The 18573-nt window shown below is 47.8% G+C and overlaps 1 protein-coding gene across 1 annotated transcript in view; it reads right to left on the minus strand.

The window, feature by feature from the left end:
• Positions 1-18573, minus strand: part of Brsk1 (BR serine/threonine kinase 1) — a 61626-nt gene that overhangs the window by 11346 nt on the left and 31707 nt on the right. The window contains exons 8-18 of the mRNA XM_045134365.1: positions 8604-8750; positions 7960-7991; positions 6670-6840; positions 5974-6071; positions 5212-5371; positions 4319-4379; positions 3512-3881; positions 3092-3140; positions 2879-3002; positions 2076-2274; positions 899-988 (exon numbers count right to left, since the gene is read on the minus strand). Coding sequence (XP_044990300.1) covers positions 899-988; positions 2076-2274; positions 2879-3002; positions 3092-3140; positions 3512-3881; positions 4319-4379; positions 5212-5371; positions 5974-6071; positions 6670-6840; positions 7960-7991; positions 8604-8750 — 1501 coding nt within the window. The remainder of the gene's footprint in view (positions 1-898; positions 989-2075; positions 2275-2878; positions 3003-3091; positions 3141-3511; positions 3882-4318; positions 4380-5211; positions 5372-5973; positions 6072-6669; positions 6841-7959; positions 7992-8603; positions 8751-18573) is intronic.

The raw sequence follows: 18573 nt of genomic DNA on the forward strand, positions 1-18573 counted from the left end.
GCTTATGTTATCATTTCCTCTTCCTCTCCCTGCCCTCTTCTCTACTCTCCTTTCCTGTATGAGTGTATGTATGTATATATATAATTTATTTATTATATATTATATATAAATAAATATAAATATAGTATATACTATATATAAATATATTTATTATTTATTTGAGATAAAGAGGCAGAGAAATTGAGAGGGAGAGAATGGGTGCGCCAGGGACTTCAGCCACTACAAATGAACTCCAGATACATGAGCCTCCTTGTGCATCTGGCTTACATGGGTCCTGGAGAATCAAACTGGGATCCTTTGGCTTTGCAGGCAAACACCTTAACTGCTAAGCCTCTCTCCAGCCCTCCTTTCCTAGTTTTACATGCAGGAGATGAGCACTCAGGGCCTTTAGTACGCCAAGCAAGCACTTGACTAAATCAGCTCATCCCCATCCCAGTCACTTTATGTTATTCTATTTTATCTTTTTTTTAGGTGGGGGGAGGATTGGTGTGCCAGGGCCTCAGCCACTGCAATTGAACTCCAGAAGCTTGTGCCACCTAGCCAACATATGCAACCTTGCATGTGCCTCACCTTTGCGTGTCTGGTTTACGTGGGGTTTGCAGAGTAGAACAAGTGTGCTTAGGGTTTGCAGGCAAGCGCCTTAGCTCCTAACCCATCTCCCCTGCCCAGGTTACTGTCTTTTTAAGCCGTATTGGTAGCCAGCCTCTCGGTGGCTGGGGAGTCCCTTGGTAGGCTCCAGTCTTGTGGGAGAACCTGCTCCCAGCAATGCAGGGCAGACCTCAGCACCACATCGGCCAAGATGTTGAACAGGTGGGCCTGGCTTCCTCACAGCAGAGAGGCTTTGCCTGCACCTGGTCACTCTGGATACACGCCCATCACCTCCAGCCCGGCTACCCACCTGCCAGGGCCTGCACGGAGGGCTGGTCGTGAGTGCTCAGCAACTGTGCCTGGATGGTCTCCACCACTCGCTTGAACCGACGGCTGGGACCTGAAGAGATGGTCAGGGGGTAAACACAGTGACCGGCGTTGGAAGTAGGCAAGGCTTTCGACCTACAAAGCCCAGCCAGACCTCTGCCAAGCAAAACTCCTCTGGATTACAGTCTTCCCCACACTGTTGGCGTCCACATTAATCCATGGGTCAAGAATAGTTTTACTGTTGCTGTGTAAGAAACACCATCAGCTGGGCGTGGTGCATGCCTTTAATCCCAGCACTACTAGGGAGGCAGAGGTAGGAGGGTGGCTGTGAGTTCAAGGCCACCCTGAGAGTACATCATGAATTCCACGTCAGCCTGGGCCAGACTGAGACCCTACCTTGAGAAACCAAAAAAGTTTCGGAAAAGAGCCTACCTCAAAAAAATCAATCAAAAAGAAAAAGAAAATAAACCAAAGGGAGGGCTGAAGAGATGGCTTAGGAGTTAAGGCACTTGCCTGCAAAGCCAAAGATCCCGTATTTCATTCCCCCGGACCCAGGTAAGCCAGATGTACAAGGTGGTGCACGTATCTGGAGTTCGTTTGCAGTGGCTGAAGGCCCTGGCACACCCATTCCCACTCCCCCATCTTTCTTTCTCCCAAGTGAATATAAATAAATAATAAATAAGCAAACTAAAGGGGTGGGAGGGAGAAATACCATCCATCCCAGACATCTTAACATTTTTTGCATGTGTAATATGTGTGAAAGCAACTGTGGAGTCCTGAAGTTGATATCAGGTGTCTCCCTCAATCACAATCCACCTTGCTTATTTATTTTATTTATTTACTTATTTATTATTATTATTTTTTTTTTTTTTTGAGGTAAGGTCTCAATCTAGCCCAGGCTGACTTGAAATTTACTACAGAGTCTCAGAGTGGCCTCAGACTCATGGTGATTCTCCTACCTCTGCCTCCCAAGTGCTGGGATTAAAGGTGTGCGCCACCACGCACAGCGGGGGCGGGGGGCGGAAGGGGGTGTCTGTGTAAGGAGGGACCTCACAGGACAGCACATTCTGAGCACCAACTCCTCTTCCCTCTTGCAGCCCTCCAGGCCACTGTCTTATCTGCTGTCTTGAATATCCCAAGTCTGGTCAAGAGAAACTCACCGGAGATGAGAGTAAAGGTGACAGAGTATATGCCACCCCCACTGCTGCCATCTCGCCGGGGAGAGGGCTCTGGGCCCTCAGAGGAGCTGATGTCCACCTGGAAGCGGACAGGCTTCTGGAAGACGGAGGGGCCGCCACTGGCCTTGTACTCGGCCCTGAAGCTGGTCTGTGACAGCACACTGTGACTCAGGCTGGGGATCTGGAAGGTGAGGAGACAAGTATGGGGTGACTCTAGGGAATAGACAGCCATCCTACAAGTACCTCTGCCCTAGGAACTACAAGTCCCATCAACCCCTGGGTAATGGAATAACAGAAAAAGGACTACTGGGGCTGGAGAGATGGCTTAGCGGTTAAGCGCTTGCCTGTGAAGCCTAAGGACCCAGGTTCGAGGCTCCATTCCCCAAGACCCACGTTAGCCAGATGCACAAGGGGGCGCACGCGTCTGGAGTTCGTTTGCAGTGGCTGGAGGCCCTGGCACACCCATTCTCTCTCTCTCTCTCTCTCTCTCTGTCTGTCACTCTCAAGTAAATAAATAAAAGTGAACAAAAAAAAATTAAAAAAGAAAAAGGACCATTGCCTGCTGGAGTTTATAGTTTTCTCACTGCCAATGGACCCAATAAACTGTTTCTGCTTTCCTGTCCCATGCTGACCAAACCCAACTCTCTCTCTGAATGAATGAATGAAACTATGAATCTTATGTGGCTCAAAGTGGAAGGGAGTTAGGTCATAGCTAGAGTGGTAAAAACCCCTGGAGGTTGTAGCTCTGTAGTAGCCAGGGTCAAAGGGGACCCCTGGGCCCTCACCGACAGAAAGGCATGGACAATGTCCGCTTTGATGCTGCTGAGAGGTTTGTCCTTTAGCACGAGAAATATTTGCTCTTCCTTATCCAAAGAGATGAAATTCCCGAACCAGGAGCGTTTGGCCAGCCTAAGTGGAAGGGGGCGGAGGGAGGAGGGTCAGGGAGACGCAAAGGGATGAATCTTCACTCCCATGCGTTCCTTCCCTGTTGGACTCACTCGGGCGAGGATTCTGGCGTTAAACTGGACATCTCCTCAGCGGTGGGAACTGGAAAGGGGAGGGCAGAGAATGTGGTCAACGCTTGTCTATTCTATTAGCTAGCCAATGGTCCTAACTTCCTCCCAGGGGTTCTGACCCTCACCTCCCAAAAGGCTCTAACCGCGAACCCCAAGTGGCCTGCTGATTATGCCACGCCACTTGGGGCGGGGCTCAAAGCCCCCTGGACCATCGGAAGGCCTTTTGCATGGGCTCCAGGTTCAGAGTTGGGAGGTCCCACTTCCTCTCTCTGGTTCCCGTCCAAACCCCATCTCCACACTCCCACTTGTCGGGAAACATGCTAGTCTAGACTCCTCCAGGTGGACTTCCGGGGGACCCGATGTTCGGTCCCGCTTCTCCACACTGCACCCCGAGATCCCTACCCTGCATCTTGCGCCGGTGGAAGCGAGGGGAGCCCAGGAAGCTGTTGCGAATGGAGTTAAGACGACTCCTCCAGGCGGCTCCGCCGACGCCTCCGCCTGGGCTGGGGGGTGGTGTCGTCCCTGGGGTCCCAGTGGGGCTGGCCCGGGGCGTGTGCAGGGGTGAGTGCAAGGGGGTTCCCCCCGAGGAGCGCGGCGAGCCTGGGGGTCCGGGCAGGGGCGTGGAGCGGGCACTGGGGGGCGGGGGCTGCTCCCCGGCGCCCCCGCCTCTGGGGCCCCGAGAAGGCAGCGTCTGTGTTTTGGAAGTTGGGGAGCCTCCGCCTCTAGCCTCATCTCCAGCACCGGGCTCCGGTGAGAAGGAAAAGACCGGACTCTGCGGAGAAGCAGGAATTGGGGAAAGCGCGGACTACAACTCCCAAGAGGCTTCGGGAGAACAACTCAGTTCACCATTGCAGGGGCGGACACCGAGGCATGCTGGGTGTTGTAGGTCAATCAGTCCCCTTCCAGCCATGGTGTCTCTACCTGGCTACAGCTGTAACCCGTCACTCAATGAAAGGACAAGACTTTCAGACATACTACAAACCCAACCCTAAAATGGAAATGGCCAGTGGATGGACACCAATTATGCCTTTGGTTTTTTGGCACGCCCGTGGCAAGGAGGCCTCTCATGGGAATGGTAGCTTCTGTTGCTCAACCTTTGCTGCATGGAGACTCCACCCCCACCACGCGCGCGCGCGCGCACACACACTACACACACACACACACACACACACACACACACACACACACACACAATGCGCCTGGCCTTACCCTTGGGCTGCTCAGAGGGCTGGAGGACAGACCAGTGGAGGCTCCACTCACACTGCGAGATCTATTTCCAGGAATAGAGTTAAAAAAAAAAAAAAAAGTTGGAGATGGCTTAGTGATTAAGGCACTTGCTGATGTTTAATCACCCAGGACCCACGTAAGCACAAGGTGGGGCATGTGTCTGGAGTTCGTTTGCAGTGGCTACAGGCCCTGGCTCTATGTGCCTCTTTCTTTCTCTGTCAATCAAATAAATAAATAAATAGCATTAAAAAATCACTTGGGGGCTGGAGAGATGGCTTAGCGGTTAAGCGCTTGCCTGTGAAGCCTAAGGACCCCGGTTCGAGGCTCGGTTCCCCAGGTCCCACGTTAGCCAGATGCACAAGGGGGCGCACGCATCTGGAGTTCGTTTGCAGAGGCTGGAGGCCCTGGAGCGCCCATTCTCTCTCTCTCCCTCTATCTGTCTTTCTCTCTGTCTGTCGCTCTCAAATAAATAAAAAAAAAAAAATGAACAAAAAAAAAATTAAAAAAAAAAATCACTTGGGCCAGGCGTAGTGGTGCACGCCTTTAATCCCAGCACTCGGGAAGCAGAGGTAGGAGGATCACTGTGGATTCCAGGCCACCCTGAGACCACAGAGTGAATTCCAGGTCAGCCTGAGCTAGAGTGAGACTCTACCTCGAAAAAACAAAAACAACAACAAAAAATAAATAAATAAAAGAAAGAACAACAACAACAAATAATCACTTGGATGATTTCAGAAGGTTCGGAAGTTCTTTCATTTCCACTGTCCTTCCAGATGTCCCCAAGCACACAGCCCATTTCAGGTTGATTACAGAGCCCTGTGCTCCCTCCACATGCAGGATCTGAGGATCTTTCCAGAAGGGACAGAGGGTCCCACCTCTGGCTGTGCTGGGCCATCTCCAAGGCCCGTCTAGTGGGCACTGGAGAGCCACCGCTCCCGGCGTCTGTGATGCTCAGGACTTCCATGGATTTCCGCTCGGGCCTCCGCTTCCCGTGTCTGCTCAGCATGGGAGAATCCACACGCTTCCGAGGTGGGTCTGAAGGCAGAAGAGTATCAGGCCAATGAGAAAATAGATTTGCCCAGCTGAACAACAGCATCTGTACAACTACATTGTAAAAAGATGGGAAAGGGGGCTGCAGAGATGGCTTAGCGGTTAAGGACCCAGGTCCCACATAAGCCAGTTGCACATGGTGACCCATGAGTTTGGAGTTTGTTTGCAGTGGCTAGAGGCCCTGGCGCATCCATTCTCACACACACTCTGTCTCAAATAAATAAAAACAATAAATCTTAAAACAAAACAAAACAAACAAACAAACAAAAAAAAAAAAAGATGGGAAAAGCCTGGAGAGATGGCTTAGCAGTTAAGGCACTTGCCTGCAAAGCCAAAGGACCCTGGTTCCATTCCCGAGGACCCATGAAGGGTGGAGCATGCATCTGGCATTCGTTTGCAGTGGCTGGAGGCCCTGGTGTGCCATTCTCTCTCCCTCTCTCTCTCTCAAATAAATAAGTAAAATAAATAAGACGGGGAAACTGAGGGCCCTGCAGAGTTCTCATGAAAGTCCAGCTGCTTAACCAAGCTCGGGGCTTGCAGCCCTTCTCACCCTCAGGCAATCCTGGGCTACCCGATAGCCTCCTTACCAACATCATTCCGTGGGGGCAGATCTTGGTCTTCACAGCTGGGATACCGTTCTTTCCGATCCAGAAGCAAATAGTAGATCATCTTTTCTTGGTTCTCCCTAGCACGGGGCAATGGGAGGTGGTTTGAGAGAAGCCTGAGGTCAGAAGTCAGTGCCTGGAGGACTCATCCCCCCACCCCCTTCTGCGGTTCCTTGGGGCTCAATCCATCTGCAAGGCTGGGCTCTAGTGCAGTTTCCCTAGTTATCAACATGGTTGGTCTCCTCTCTGGTTCAGGTTATATTACAGCATTTTTTTTTTTTTTTTGAGGGTCTTGCTCTAGCCCAAGTTGACTGGGAATTCAGTATGGAGTCTCAGGGTGGCCTCAAACTCACAGGATCCTCCTACCTCTGCCTCCCGAGTGCTGGGATTAAAGGCGTGCGCCACCACTGCAGCTTTATTTTACTCAATAATAGCAGAACCTTTAGTATATATACTTAAGGAAGGCACAATCCAAGCCTATCTCAGCATCTAATAGTTTCTCAGCACGTTTCTCTGCTTTTTCCTGACAAATCCCCCTATTCATGTGCCTTGTCTATTCCATCTGCTCAGGAGGCCACGAAGGGCCCTCTTCCGACCGTCTTGGGAACTGCAGCGACCAGCTCCATGGGGGAGCAGGGCCAGTGTCTAAGGGTCTCGGAGGGTTGGTGGGGGGCTTACTCTTCACTGCGCAGTTCTCGGTGCAGCCGCTCGCGGTCCCTGAAGCAGCCCAGCGATGCCATGCTCTCGAGCACATCAGGGTCCAGCTCTCCATTGGAAGGCAGGCTTCGCATGGCTACCCTGCGGCCTGGGGCTGGCTCCAAGCAAGGGTCTGGTTCATGTTTCCCACCACTGGAAAGGTGAGTAACACCTTCAAGAAACCAGCATCCCCCTAAAGACCTGGGTTCGATTCCCCAGTACCCACATAAGCCAGATGCACAAAAAAAGGGGTACATGCATTTGGAATTTGTTTGTAGTGGCTACAGGCCCTGGTGTGCCCATTCTCATGTCTCCACTGCTCCCCCCCCCCCGCTTTTTTTTTTTTTTTTTTTTTTTTTGGTTTTTCGAGGTAGGGTTTCACTCTAGCCCAGGCTGACCTGGAATTCACTATGGAGTCTCAGGGTGGCCTCGAACTCATGGCAATCCTCCTACCTCTGCCTCCAGAGTGCTGGGATTAAAGGCGTGCGCCACCACGCCCAGCCCCCACTTTCAAATGAATAAAGTTTGTTTTTTTTTTCTTTTATAAGAGGGCTGGAGAGATGGCTTAGGTAAAGACGCTAGCCTGTGAACCTAAGGCCCCATGTTTGATGCTCCAGGTCCCACTTAAGCTAGATGTACAAAGTGACGCAAGCGGCAAGGTTGCACATGCGCACAAGGTGGCCCATGTATCTGGAGTTTGCTTGCAGGAGCTGGAGGCCCTAGCATGCCATTTCTCTCTCTCTCTCTCATGAAAAGAAAGATGACCACAAAATACAGGAAGGAGGGAGGAAGGAAGGAACGAACGAACCAGCATCCCCAGTGGGGGTTCTGGATATTGTACATGGTTGGGTCCTCATGCTTGCAAGGCAAACACTTTGCCAAATGAGCCATTGCCCCCCCCCCAACCTAGTAGACTCTTCTTCTCCCTAGACTTAGGTCCCCAGCGCCAGACTGCTCCCCTCTCAGTATTGCAGACTCCCAGAACTTCCTCCCTCAGACATAGGAGTGCAGACCCAACCCAAGTGGTCCAAACCCCTGCCCTCTTGCAGGGATGCAGCCCCTAGTCCTTCCCCTTAGACCCAGGGGTTTAGGCCCCACGACCAGAGCTCTGGACACCTAGTCCTCTCTTCTCTGTGACTCCGATGCTTCTTCTCTAGCTGTGTCTTCCCCCAGGACCCAGAAGTTCGAGACCCTCATTCAGGAATTCTGACATCCCGTCCTCCAATCCCTTCCTCCCCTCAGTACCCAACAGTCCAGGTCCCCTTTACTCACAGGTACCAAGGATGTTTCTGAATTTGCTCCAGCTGTGAGGGGGGTGGGTGGCAGAGAGGCAGAAATTAGATTATATGCAAACATCAGTTGCACAATTAAAATTAATTGGGGGGAAAGATTAATTGGGGGAATGGGGCAAGAGGACTACCCTGGTGGCAACTAACAGCAGCACTGTTCTGTGGTCACTCTAGACCTGCTGTTGAAGTTTTTTTGTTTTTTTTTTTTTCCTTTTCGGTTTTTTGAGGTAGGGTTTCACTTTAGTCCACGCTGTCCTGGAATTCACTATGTAGTCTCAGCATGGCCTTGAACTCACAGGCAATGCCTCTTGAGTGCTGGGATTAAAGGCGTGTGCCACCATGCCCAGTTTGTAGTAGTTTTTTGCACCCTTAGAATCATTTTGTTCCACTCAGGGCCACCTTGGGTGGGTTAGCCTGAGCATGCATCCCTGCCACTGCCTGAGGCCTCCTGGTCCCCTCTTGAGCTGCTAATCTCTCCAGTCTGGAAAAATGGATTTTGATGGACTGGGCTTGAAGATCAGACAAGGAACCCCACTGCCCCCAAGGACTGACAGGCAGGTCCTGAAAACCCCTCCCATGACTCCCTCTTGTGCACCAGGCATTTTCTGCTGGGTCCCATCGACTTACACTGAGCCTCTTTTCGGGTTCCACTTCGATCATCCCCCTTAGGAGGCTCTGGCAGTCGGGTGGAATGAAGTGTGGCATGTGGAAGACGCCCCGCTTCACCTTCTCTAGCAGCTGGCGGAGGTTGTCATCATCAAAGGGCAACGCCCCCTATGTAAGAGATAACTAGAAGTCCTTAGCAGAGCTTCCGAAGGACCAAGTGAGGTGGCCAGTGCTTTCAGTGCCCACAAGAAACAGGACACGCCTGATGGCCTCATTTATGCATGAGGTCTTAGGTCCCCGGCCCAGCACATCTCAACCCTGGGAGTGGTGGTGCATGCCTGGAATCCAAGCACTTGGGAGGTGAAGAGAATAATCCAAGGTTCTCCTCAACTACCTAGTAAACTTGAGACCAACCTGAGATACATGAGACTGTGTCAGAAAGACAGATGGATATGGTAGAGAGTGGAGTTTCAAAGGGGAAAGTGGGGGGAGGGAGGGAATTACCATGGGATATTGTTTACAATTATGGAAGTTGTCAATAAAAATAAAAAATGGCAAAAATAAATACATAAAAAAAGAAAGAAAGATGGGCCACGCATGATGGTGCACGTCTTTAATCCCAGCACCCAGGAGGCAGAAGTGGGAGGACCACTGAGTTCAAGGACAACCCGAGACTACATAGTGAATTCCAGGTCATCAGCCTGGGCTAGACCGAGACCTCACCACCAACAAACAAACAAAAAAGGCTGGCCAGTTGTGGTGGCATGTGCCTTTAATTCCAGCATTTGGGAGGCAGAGGTAGGAGGATCACTGTGAGTTCAAGGCCAACCTAGGCTAGAGTAAGACCCTACCTTGAAAGAAGAAAAAACAAAAAAAAAAAGGACAGCGGGCTGGAGAGATGGCTTAGCGGTTAAGCGCTTGCCTGTGAAGCCTAAGGACCCCGGTTTGAGGCTGGATTCCCCAGGACCCATATTAGCCAGATGCACAAGGGGGCGCACGCGTCTGGAGTTCATTTGCAGTGGCTGGAGGCCCTGGCGCGCCCATTCTCTCTCTCTCTCTCTGTCACTCTCAAATAAATAAAAATAAAATAAAAAATAAAAAAAAGCACTTAAAAAAAAAAAAGGACAGATAGGAAAATGCATGTGTTGAGCAGCCTGGAGGATACAGAGAGAGGAGTATGGTTTAAGCTAAGGAGTTGAGGGAGGGCTCTTGGAGAAGATGACCTTGGAAGTGACAGAGAGTCACTGTCACTGGTGTATGAGGCTGTGGACAGAATGCAGGGGCTGAGAGAGGCCAAGGAGAGGGCACCTGTGAGTGCTGGTGTTGGGATCAGGAAGTCTGGATTTGGCTCTATTCCCTGATGCTAAATTTTCTTCCTTCTATGCAATGGATGTAATGATCCTGTCAGGAAGGGCTATGATACAGATTAAAAATAACAACCAATTGTGGAAGAGGTGGCAGAAAGAATGTAAGAGCCAAAGGAAGGGTAGGACTCCTTATAATGACCTCCCCCGAGACACAAAATGGCCTGGATATCCATGACCTCACAGTGCCTGACACTACCTACTCAAGACCATCATAATAGGAGGAAAAGATCTTGACATCAAAATAAAAGAGAGACTGATTGAGAGGGGGAGGGGCTATGATGGAGAGTAGAGTTTCAAAGAGGAATGTGGGGGAAGAGAGGGAATTACCATGGGATATTGTTTACAATCATGAAAATTGTTAATTAAAAAAAAACATCTCAGAGAGCTAAAAATAAAATAAAATATAATATAATATAATAAAAATAACAACCAGGGGCTGGAGAAATGGCTTAGCGGTTATGGCATTTGCATGTAAAGCCAAAGAACATAGGTTCGATTCCCCAGGACCCACATAAGCCAGATGGACAAGGAGGAGCATGCGTCTGGGGTTTGTTTGCAGTGGCTGGAGGCCCTGGTGCACCCATTTTCTCTTTCTCTCAAGTAAATAAAAATAAAAAATATTTAAAACAATAACCACCACAGCACAGCTGGTCTTCATTGTTCTCGAAGTTCAGTTCTACATCATCTCCGAGAACACTGAATCAATCTTTGCAGCTACAGCTCTGTTCCTTCAACCCTGTGGTCACAGAGCATTTGTCAGCCAATCATTACCTTCAGTTGTCCCTTTTTTTAAAAATATTTTTTTGTTCATTTTTTATTTATTTATTTGGGAGCGACAGACACAGAGAGAAAGACAGATAGAGGGAGAGAGAGAGAGAATGGGCGCGCCAGGGCTTCCAGCCTCTGCAAACGAACTCCAGACGCGTGCGCCCCCTTGTGCATCTGGCTAACGTGGGACCTGGGGAACCGAGCCTCGAACCGGGGTCCTCAGGCTTCACAGGCGAGCGCTTAACCGCTAAGCCATCTCTCCAGGACCCCCCTTTTTTAATGTAGGAATGAGAGAGAGAAAATTGGCTCCAGCCGCTGCAATCGAACTCCAGATGCGTGCGCCCTCGTGTGCATATCGGCCTCGCGTGCTTGCGTCACCGTGCGTCTGGCTTACGTGGCACCTGGAGTGTTGAACGTGAGTACTTAGGCAGCATCGCATGCAAGCTCTTTAGCCGCCAAGCCATCTCTCCAGCCCTGTCACTTTTTTTTTTTTTCTTTCAATTTTTGTTTTTCAAGGTAGGGTTTCATTCTAGCCCAGGCTGACCTGGAGTTCACTATGTTGTCTCAGGGTAGCTTCAAACTTGTGGTGATCCTCCTACTCTGCCTCCTGAGTCCTGGGATTAAACGCTTGCACCACCATGCCCAGCTTTAGACCTTGCATTATTATTATTTTTTTTTTTCAAAGTAGGGTCTCACTCTAGCTCAGGCTGACCTGGAATTCACTATGTAGTCTCAGGGTCTCTGGATCCTTGAACTCACGGTGATCCTCCTACCTCTGCCTCCCGAGTGCTGGGATTAAAGGGGTATGCCACCACTCCTGGCTAAAAATTAAAAAATATATCTTATTTTTATTTATTAGAGAGGGAGAGAGAGAGAATGGATTAAAGATGTGTGCCACCATGACTGGCATCCTTTTTTAAGAAAAATTAATTTATTTGAGACAGAAAGAGGCAGAGAGAGAAAAAGAGACAGAGAATGGATGAACCACTGGCTTTAGCCACTGCAAAAAAACTCCAGATGTGTGTGCAAACTTTGTGCATCTGGTTTTATGTAGGTACTGAGAAATTGAACCTATGTCCTTAGTCTTCACAAGCAAGCACTTTAACTACTAAGCCATCTCTCCAGCCCCAGTCATCCTTTTAAAAATGTATTTAATTTATATATAATATATAAAAATATATATTATATATAAATGTATATAATATATATTATAGTATATATTATATATGTATATAATATATATCATAATATATATTATATATAATATATAATATACTATATATATAATATATATAATTTTTATTTATTTATTTGTGAGAGAGATAGAGGCAGAGAGCATGAATGGGTACTCCAGGGCCTTTAGCCATGGCAAATGAACTCCGGATGCATGTGCTACCTATGCATCTGGTTTACGTGGGTCCCAGGAAATTGAACCTGGGTCCTCTGGCTTTGCAGGCAGGCACCTTAATTGCTAAGCCATCTCTCCAGCCCCATATTTTTTGTTTTTATTTGTTTATTTGAGAGACAGGAAGAAAGAAAGAGGTAGATATATATCTAGAGAGAATGGGCATGCCAGAACCTTCAGCCGCTGCAAATGAACTCCAGATGTATGTACCACTTTGTGCATCTGATTTACGTGGGTCCTGGGGAATAGAACCTGGGTTCTTTTGCTTTGCAGGCAAGTGCCTTAAGTGCTAAGCAAGCTCTCTAGCCCAAGTTTTCCTTTTTTTTTTTTTTTTAAATTTTTTATTTATTTATTTGAGAGCGACAGACACAGAGAGAAAGACAGATAGAGGGAGAGAGAGAGAATGGGCGCGCCAGGGCTTCCAGCCTCTGCAAACGAACTCCAGACGCGTGCGCCCCCTTGTGCATCTGGCTAACGTGGGACCTGGGGAACCGAGCCTCGAACTGGGGTCCTTAGGCTTCACAGGCAAGCGCTTAACCGCTAAGCCATCTCTCCAGCCCCCAAGTTTTCCTTTTTAAAAAAATATTATTTAAAATTTTTATTTTTATTTCTTTGAGACAGAGAGTGGAAAAGAAAGGGAAAGAATGGGCACTCCAAGGCCTCTAGCCACTGCAAATGAACTCCAGATGCATGTGCCACCATGTGCATATGACTTATGTGGGTCCTGGAGAATCGAACCTGGGTCTTTAGACTTCCCAGGCAAGCATCTTAACGCCTAAGCCATCTCTCCAGCTCCCAGAATATAATTTTTTAATTCATTTATTTGTAAGCAGAGAGAGAGAGAAGAGAGACAGAATGGGTGCACAGGGCCTCCAGCCACTACAAATTAACTCCACACACGTGTGCCACGTTGTGCACCTGGCTTACATGGGTCCTGGGGATTTGAGCCTGGGTCCCAGGACCATGACCACTAAATCATTTCTCCAGTCCTGACCTTGAATTTTCTTTTTCTTTCTTTCTTTTCTTTCTTTCTTTTTTTTTTTTTTTGGTTTTTTGAGATAGGGTCTCACTCTGGTCCAGGCTGACCTGGAATAATTAACTCTGTCATCTCAGGGTGGCCTTGAACTCACAGCAATCCTCCTACCTCTGCCTCCCGAGTGCTGGAATTAAAGGCGTGCGCCACCACGCCCAGCTGACCTTGAATTTTCAATCCTCCTGTCTCAGTCTCCTGCATAGCAGGGATTACAGGCCTGAACTACCTTGGCCTAGCTGGTTACACTTAGACTCTATTAAGTGGACAGCTGCCTGCAGATCTTTGCTGTTTGGTCTGCTCACTTTTCTGATCTCTAATAACTTAAAAAGCATAAGCTAGCTGGGCATGGTGGCATACGCCTTTAATCCCAGCACTTGGGAGGCAGAGGCAGGAGGATTGCTGTGAGTTCAAGGCCACTCTGAGACTACACAGTGAAATCTAGGTCAGCTTGAGCTAGAGTGAGACCTTACCTTGAAAAACCAAAACAAAACAAAACAAAACAAAACAACATAACCTAGGGCTGGGGCTGGCAAGATGGTTTAGCAGTTAAAGCACCTACCTGAAAAGCCAAAGTACCCAGTTTGATTTCCCAGTACCCATGTAAAGCACGATGCACAAGGTGGTGTATGCATTCTGAGTTCGTTTGCAGTGGCTAGAGGCCCTGGCAGGCACGCCCAGTTCTCTTTCTATCTGTCTCTTTATTCTCTCTCTCTCACAAATGCATAAATATATGTGTGTGTGTGTGTGTGTGTGTGTGTGTGTGTGTGTGTGTGTTGGTTTTTGAGGTAGCTTCACTCTAGACCAGGCTAACCTGGAATTCACTATGTAGCTCTGAGTGGCCCTGAACTCCTGGCATTCCTCCTTTCTCTGTCTCCCAAGTGCTGGGATTAAAGGCATGCACCATCACACACAGTTCCCCTTTTGGGTACAGATCTGTTGTTTTAAGTTTTTGTTGTTTTTTTTTTTTAATTTATACTTATTTTACTTGAGAAAGAGTGTGCATGAAATAAGCAGGTAGAGAGAGAATGGGTGCACCATGGCCTTCAGCCACTGCAAACATACTCCAGATCCATATGCCATCTTGTGCATCTGGCTTACATGGGTCCTGGGGAATCAAGCCTCGAACTGGGGTCCTTAGGCTTCACAGGCAAGTGCTTAACCACTAAGCCATCTCCCTAGCCCTAAACAAAGTATTTTTAAAAAGCATAACTTTCTGGGTGTGGTGGCACACGTCTTTAATCTCAGCACTCAGGTGGCAGGGGTAGGAGGATCACCATGAGTTCGAGGCCACCCTGAGACTACATGGTGAATTCCAGGTCAGCCTGGGCTAGAGCAAGACCCTACCTCGATAAATAAATAAAAATATAAAGCATAACATTTCCTTTGCCCCTTTCTATCTCTTCTTTGGATATAAGTATGCTTTGTCCTGACAGTCTTGGCTTGCTCAGTGTTTTCTCAGTATAATCTTTACCCAAGGGCTGAAGAGATGGCTTAGCAGTCAAGGCGCTTGCCTGCAAAGCCAAAAGACTCAGATTAGATTCCCCAGGACCCACATATGCCCCATGCACAAGGGGGAGCATGCATCTGGAATTTGTTTGCTGTGGCTAGAGGCCCAGGTGTGCCCATTATCTCTCTACCTGCCTATTTCACTCCTTCTCTCTCCCTCTCTCTCAAATAAAATAAATATATATATATTTTAAATCTGTACTCAAAAGGGAGAGCTGTGCGTGGTGGTGCACACCTTAAATCCCAGCACTCAGGAGGCAGAGATAGGAGGATCGCCGGGAGTTCAAGGCCACCCAGAGACTACATAGTGAATTCCAGGTTAGCCAGGACTAGTGTGAGACCCTTTCTCAAAGACACCAAATAAAAAAGAAACAATAAATAAAGTGGTGCATGCATCTGGAGTTCATTTGCAGCAGCCGGAGGCTCTGGCATGCCCATTCTCTCTCACTGTCTCTGCCTGCAAATCAATAAATGAAATATTTAAAAAAAAAAATGCTAGCTGGGTGTGGTGATGCACGTCTTTATTCCCAGCACCCGGGAGGCAGAGGTTAGGAGAATCACCATGAGTTCGAGGCCACCCTGAGACTACATAGGGAATTCCAGGTCAGCCTCAGCTAGACTGAAACCCTACATCAAAAAACAAGAACATAACAAATAAACAAACAAAATATATACATATATGCTATGCCAGGTGTGGTGGTGCACGCCTTTATCCCTTTATCCCCAGCACTTGGGAGCGGAGGTAGGACAATTGCCATGTATTACTGAGATCACCCTCAGACTACCTAATGAATTCCAAGTCATCCTGGGCTGGACTGAGACCCTTGAAAAATAAATAAACAAATATATATATATACGTCAGCTGTGTGCCTACAGGCCTGTCACTCCCCCGCTCTGGGACTGCCGAGGGAATTATGTGAGATAGCATTCTTGGAAGAGTGCCCACATAGAAGTTAAGTTGCTTATTCATTCATACTACAATGGGGGCTCATGATACCCTAACCCTGAGTGCGCAGATGTGAGCCATCTAAACCAAACCTACGGAAATGAACACCAACATGGACCCCAAGCTTGGGTGAGCTTATGACAGAGAAGGGGAGAGAGACTCCACTCAAAGAGGTATGCAACACAATGTACAATGTCAACTGTCACCAAGAAGAGGAGCACCTACTACAGCGGAATGTGAACTCAACGGGAGGAAAAGGAGACTCATAGAAGCTTCTGGGTGAAACGACCATGAAGCTCAGGAATTAAAGAAGTCTAGATAAGGGATGGAGAGATGGCTCAGTGTCTAAGGCATTTACCTGCAAAGCCTAACAACCGGAGTTCAACTCCCCAGTCCCCACATAAAGTGGCACATGCACCTGGAATTCATTTGCAGTGGCTGGAGATCCTGACATGCCCATTCATATTCTCTCTCTCTCTCTCTTTCTCTCTCCTTGCAATAAATAAATAAATAAAAAGTTAAAAAAGAATAAGTCTTGGGCTGGAGAGAAGGCTTAGTGGTTAAGGCGCTTGCCTGCAAAGCCTAAGAACACTTTTTGAATCTCCATGTCCCACAGTGACACAAGTGTGCAATGTCACACATGTGCACAAGGGGGCACATGTGTCCAAAGTTTGTTTGCAGTGGCTGAAAGCCCTAGTGAGCCCATTCTCTCTCTCTCTCTCTCAAATAAATAAACAAATAAAAGTTTTAAAAAGAAGTTATAGAGGGTCGGGCGTGGTGACGCACGCCTTTAATCCCAGCACTTGGGAGGCAGAGGTAGGAGAACCGTAATGAATTCAAGGCCACCCCGAGACTTCTCTAGTGAATTTCCAGGTCAGTCTGGGCTACAGCCAGACCCTACCTCTAAAAACAAAACAAAACAAACAAAAAAATGTCTTGGGCCTTGGGCTGGCTGGACAGATGGCTTAGCAGTTAAGGCACTTGCCTGAGAAGCCTTAGGACCCAGATTCAATCCCCCAGCACCCATGTAAGCCAGATGCACAAGTTGGAGTTCATTTGCATCTGGAGTTCATTTGCAGTACTGGAGGCACTGACATAACCATTCTTACCTTTTTTTGTTTTGTTTTGTTTTGTTTTGTTTTTTGAGGTAGGGTCTCATTTTAGTCCAGACTGACCTGAAACTCACTCTGTAGTCTCAGGCTGGCCTTGAACTCACATTGTTCCTCGTACCTCTGTTTCCCAAGTGCTGGGATTAAAGGCATGGACCACTACACCTGGATCCTTAAATAAGTAAATAAATAAAATATTTTTAAAAAAGAAGTCTAGAGCTGGAGAAATGGCTTAGTGGCTAAAGCACTTGCCTACAAAGCCAAGGGACCCAGGTTCGATTCCCCAAGACACACAAAGGCCAGATGTATATGGTTTTGCATGTGTCTGGAGCTCATATGCAATGGCTGAAGGCCTGGCATGCTCATTCTCTCTCTACCTCTTTCTCTCAAATAAATAAAGTAAGGGCTGGATGGACGACTTAGTGGTTTAGGCATTTGTCTGCAAAGCCAAAGGACCCAGGTTCCATTTCCCAGGATCCACGTTAGCCAGATGCACAAGGGGGCACATGCGTCTGAAATTCGTTTGCAGTGGCTGGACCCTGGAGCACCCATTCTCTCTCTCTCTTTCTCTGTCAAATAAATAAATAAATGTTTAAATTTTAAAAATTAAATAAATAAAATAAAATAAGCCAGACATGGTGATGTACACCTTTAATCCCAGCACTTGGGAGGCAGAGGTAGGAGGATCACCATGAGTTCGAGGCCCCTTGAGGCTACATAATGAATTCAAGGTCAGCCTGGGCTAGAGTGAAATCCTAGCTTGAAAAACTAAAATATAAATAAATAAATAAAACAAGGCAGTCAATCAGGACTTCCAGGTAAGCTGGCGGCATACTAGTCACACCAAAGCAGTCTAGGGAGGGAAATAAACAGAAACACAGCAAAATACACTCTTCTACTGAAAAGTGAAGGTGTGTAAGTTATTATCAACTACAGCAGTGAAGCAGGGAAGACCAAGACCTTCCAGAAAGGAGGAAACCGGCCAGAATCCCACCGAGATGCCAGCAGCCCAAATCAGGTGAGGGGATTTTCCACTCACATCAGCCTCCTCGAAAAGGCAAGAAACCTGAAAGGGAAGACACCAGAGACCAGCAGACAGCTGCTGAAGGAGCCACCAATGGGACCAGCTGAGGAGCTCAGGGAAGACTCCAGCACCCTGCACAGCCTCCCATCCCCCAACCATCAGGGCCATGAGCATCCAGAGAACTCACTCACCCCCGACCGCCTGGCTCCAAGAGGAATCAAAGTGGGCACTCAGCATTGGTGAGATTGGAAGCCATTCAAAAAGGTTACAGGGTGTACTAATACAAAGCCAGATGCATAGGCCTGCACTGGAAATGTTAATCTCTCTTTCCGTGTCAGGAAGGGTTATGTATTACATTTGAATGATATATTCTTGGTTGGCTTTACCCTTCTAAAATAAACTGCATTTTGGTGTTGACTATTGTTGCCTTTGACATTTCCTGATTTTTAGGGCCTTTGTCTTTTTATTCTGTCACTATTGGGGGCAGGGACTGACTGGCCCCAAGCTGACTGGGAACCCATTTCAGACTAGAAACCTCACAGTTGACAGGATTAAGGGTGTGGGACTTTGGCTTTACTGTTTAATCTCCATGTGTGTATAAATACTCTGTGCTGGTTTTGACTGAATGTTTATATTGCTTAGTTGAATTTTAGAATTTGCCAGAATTTTGCTTCACCCAGTCTACTACAATACTTGAATAGCCAGCAAACTCAACACCTAGGGTAATTTCTGCTGTTTCTCTTGGAATAAAATCTACACCTGACATCTTAAACTCCTACTCTGAAAATATAGAAAGTCGGATTTATATGGCTAAGAACACTGCAGATAATTAG

The sequence above is a fragment of the Jaculus jaculus genome, chromosome 14 (assembly GCF_020740685.1).
Source record: "Jaculus jaculus isolate mJacJac1 chromosome 14, mJacJac1.mat.Y.cur, whole genome shotgun sequence".
In the NCBI taxonomy this organism is placed as follows: domain Eukaryota; kingdom Metazoa; phylum Chordata; class Mammalia; order Rodentia; family Dipodidae; genus Jaculus; species Jaculus jaculus.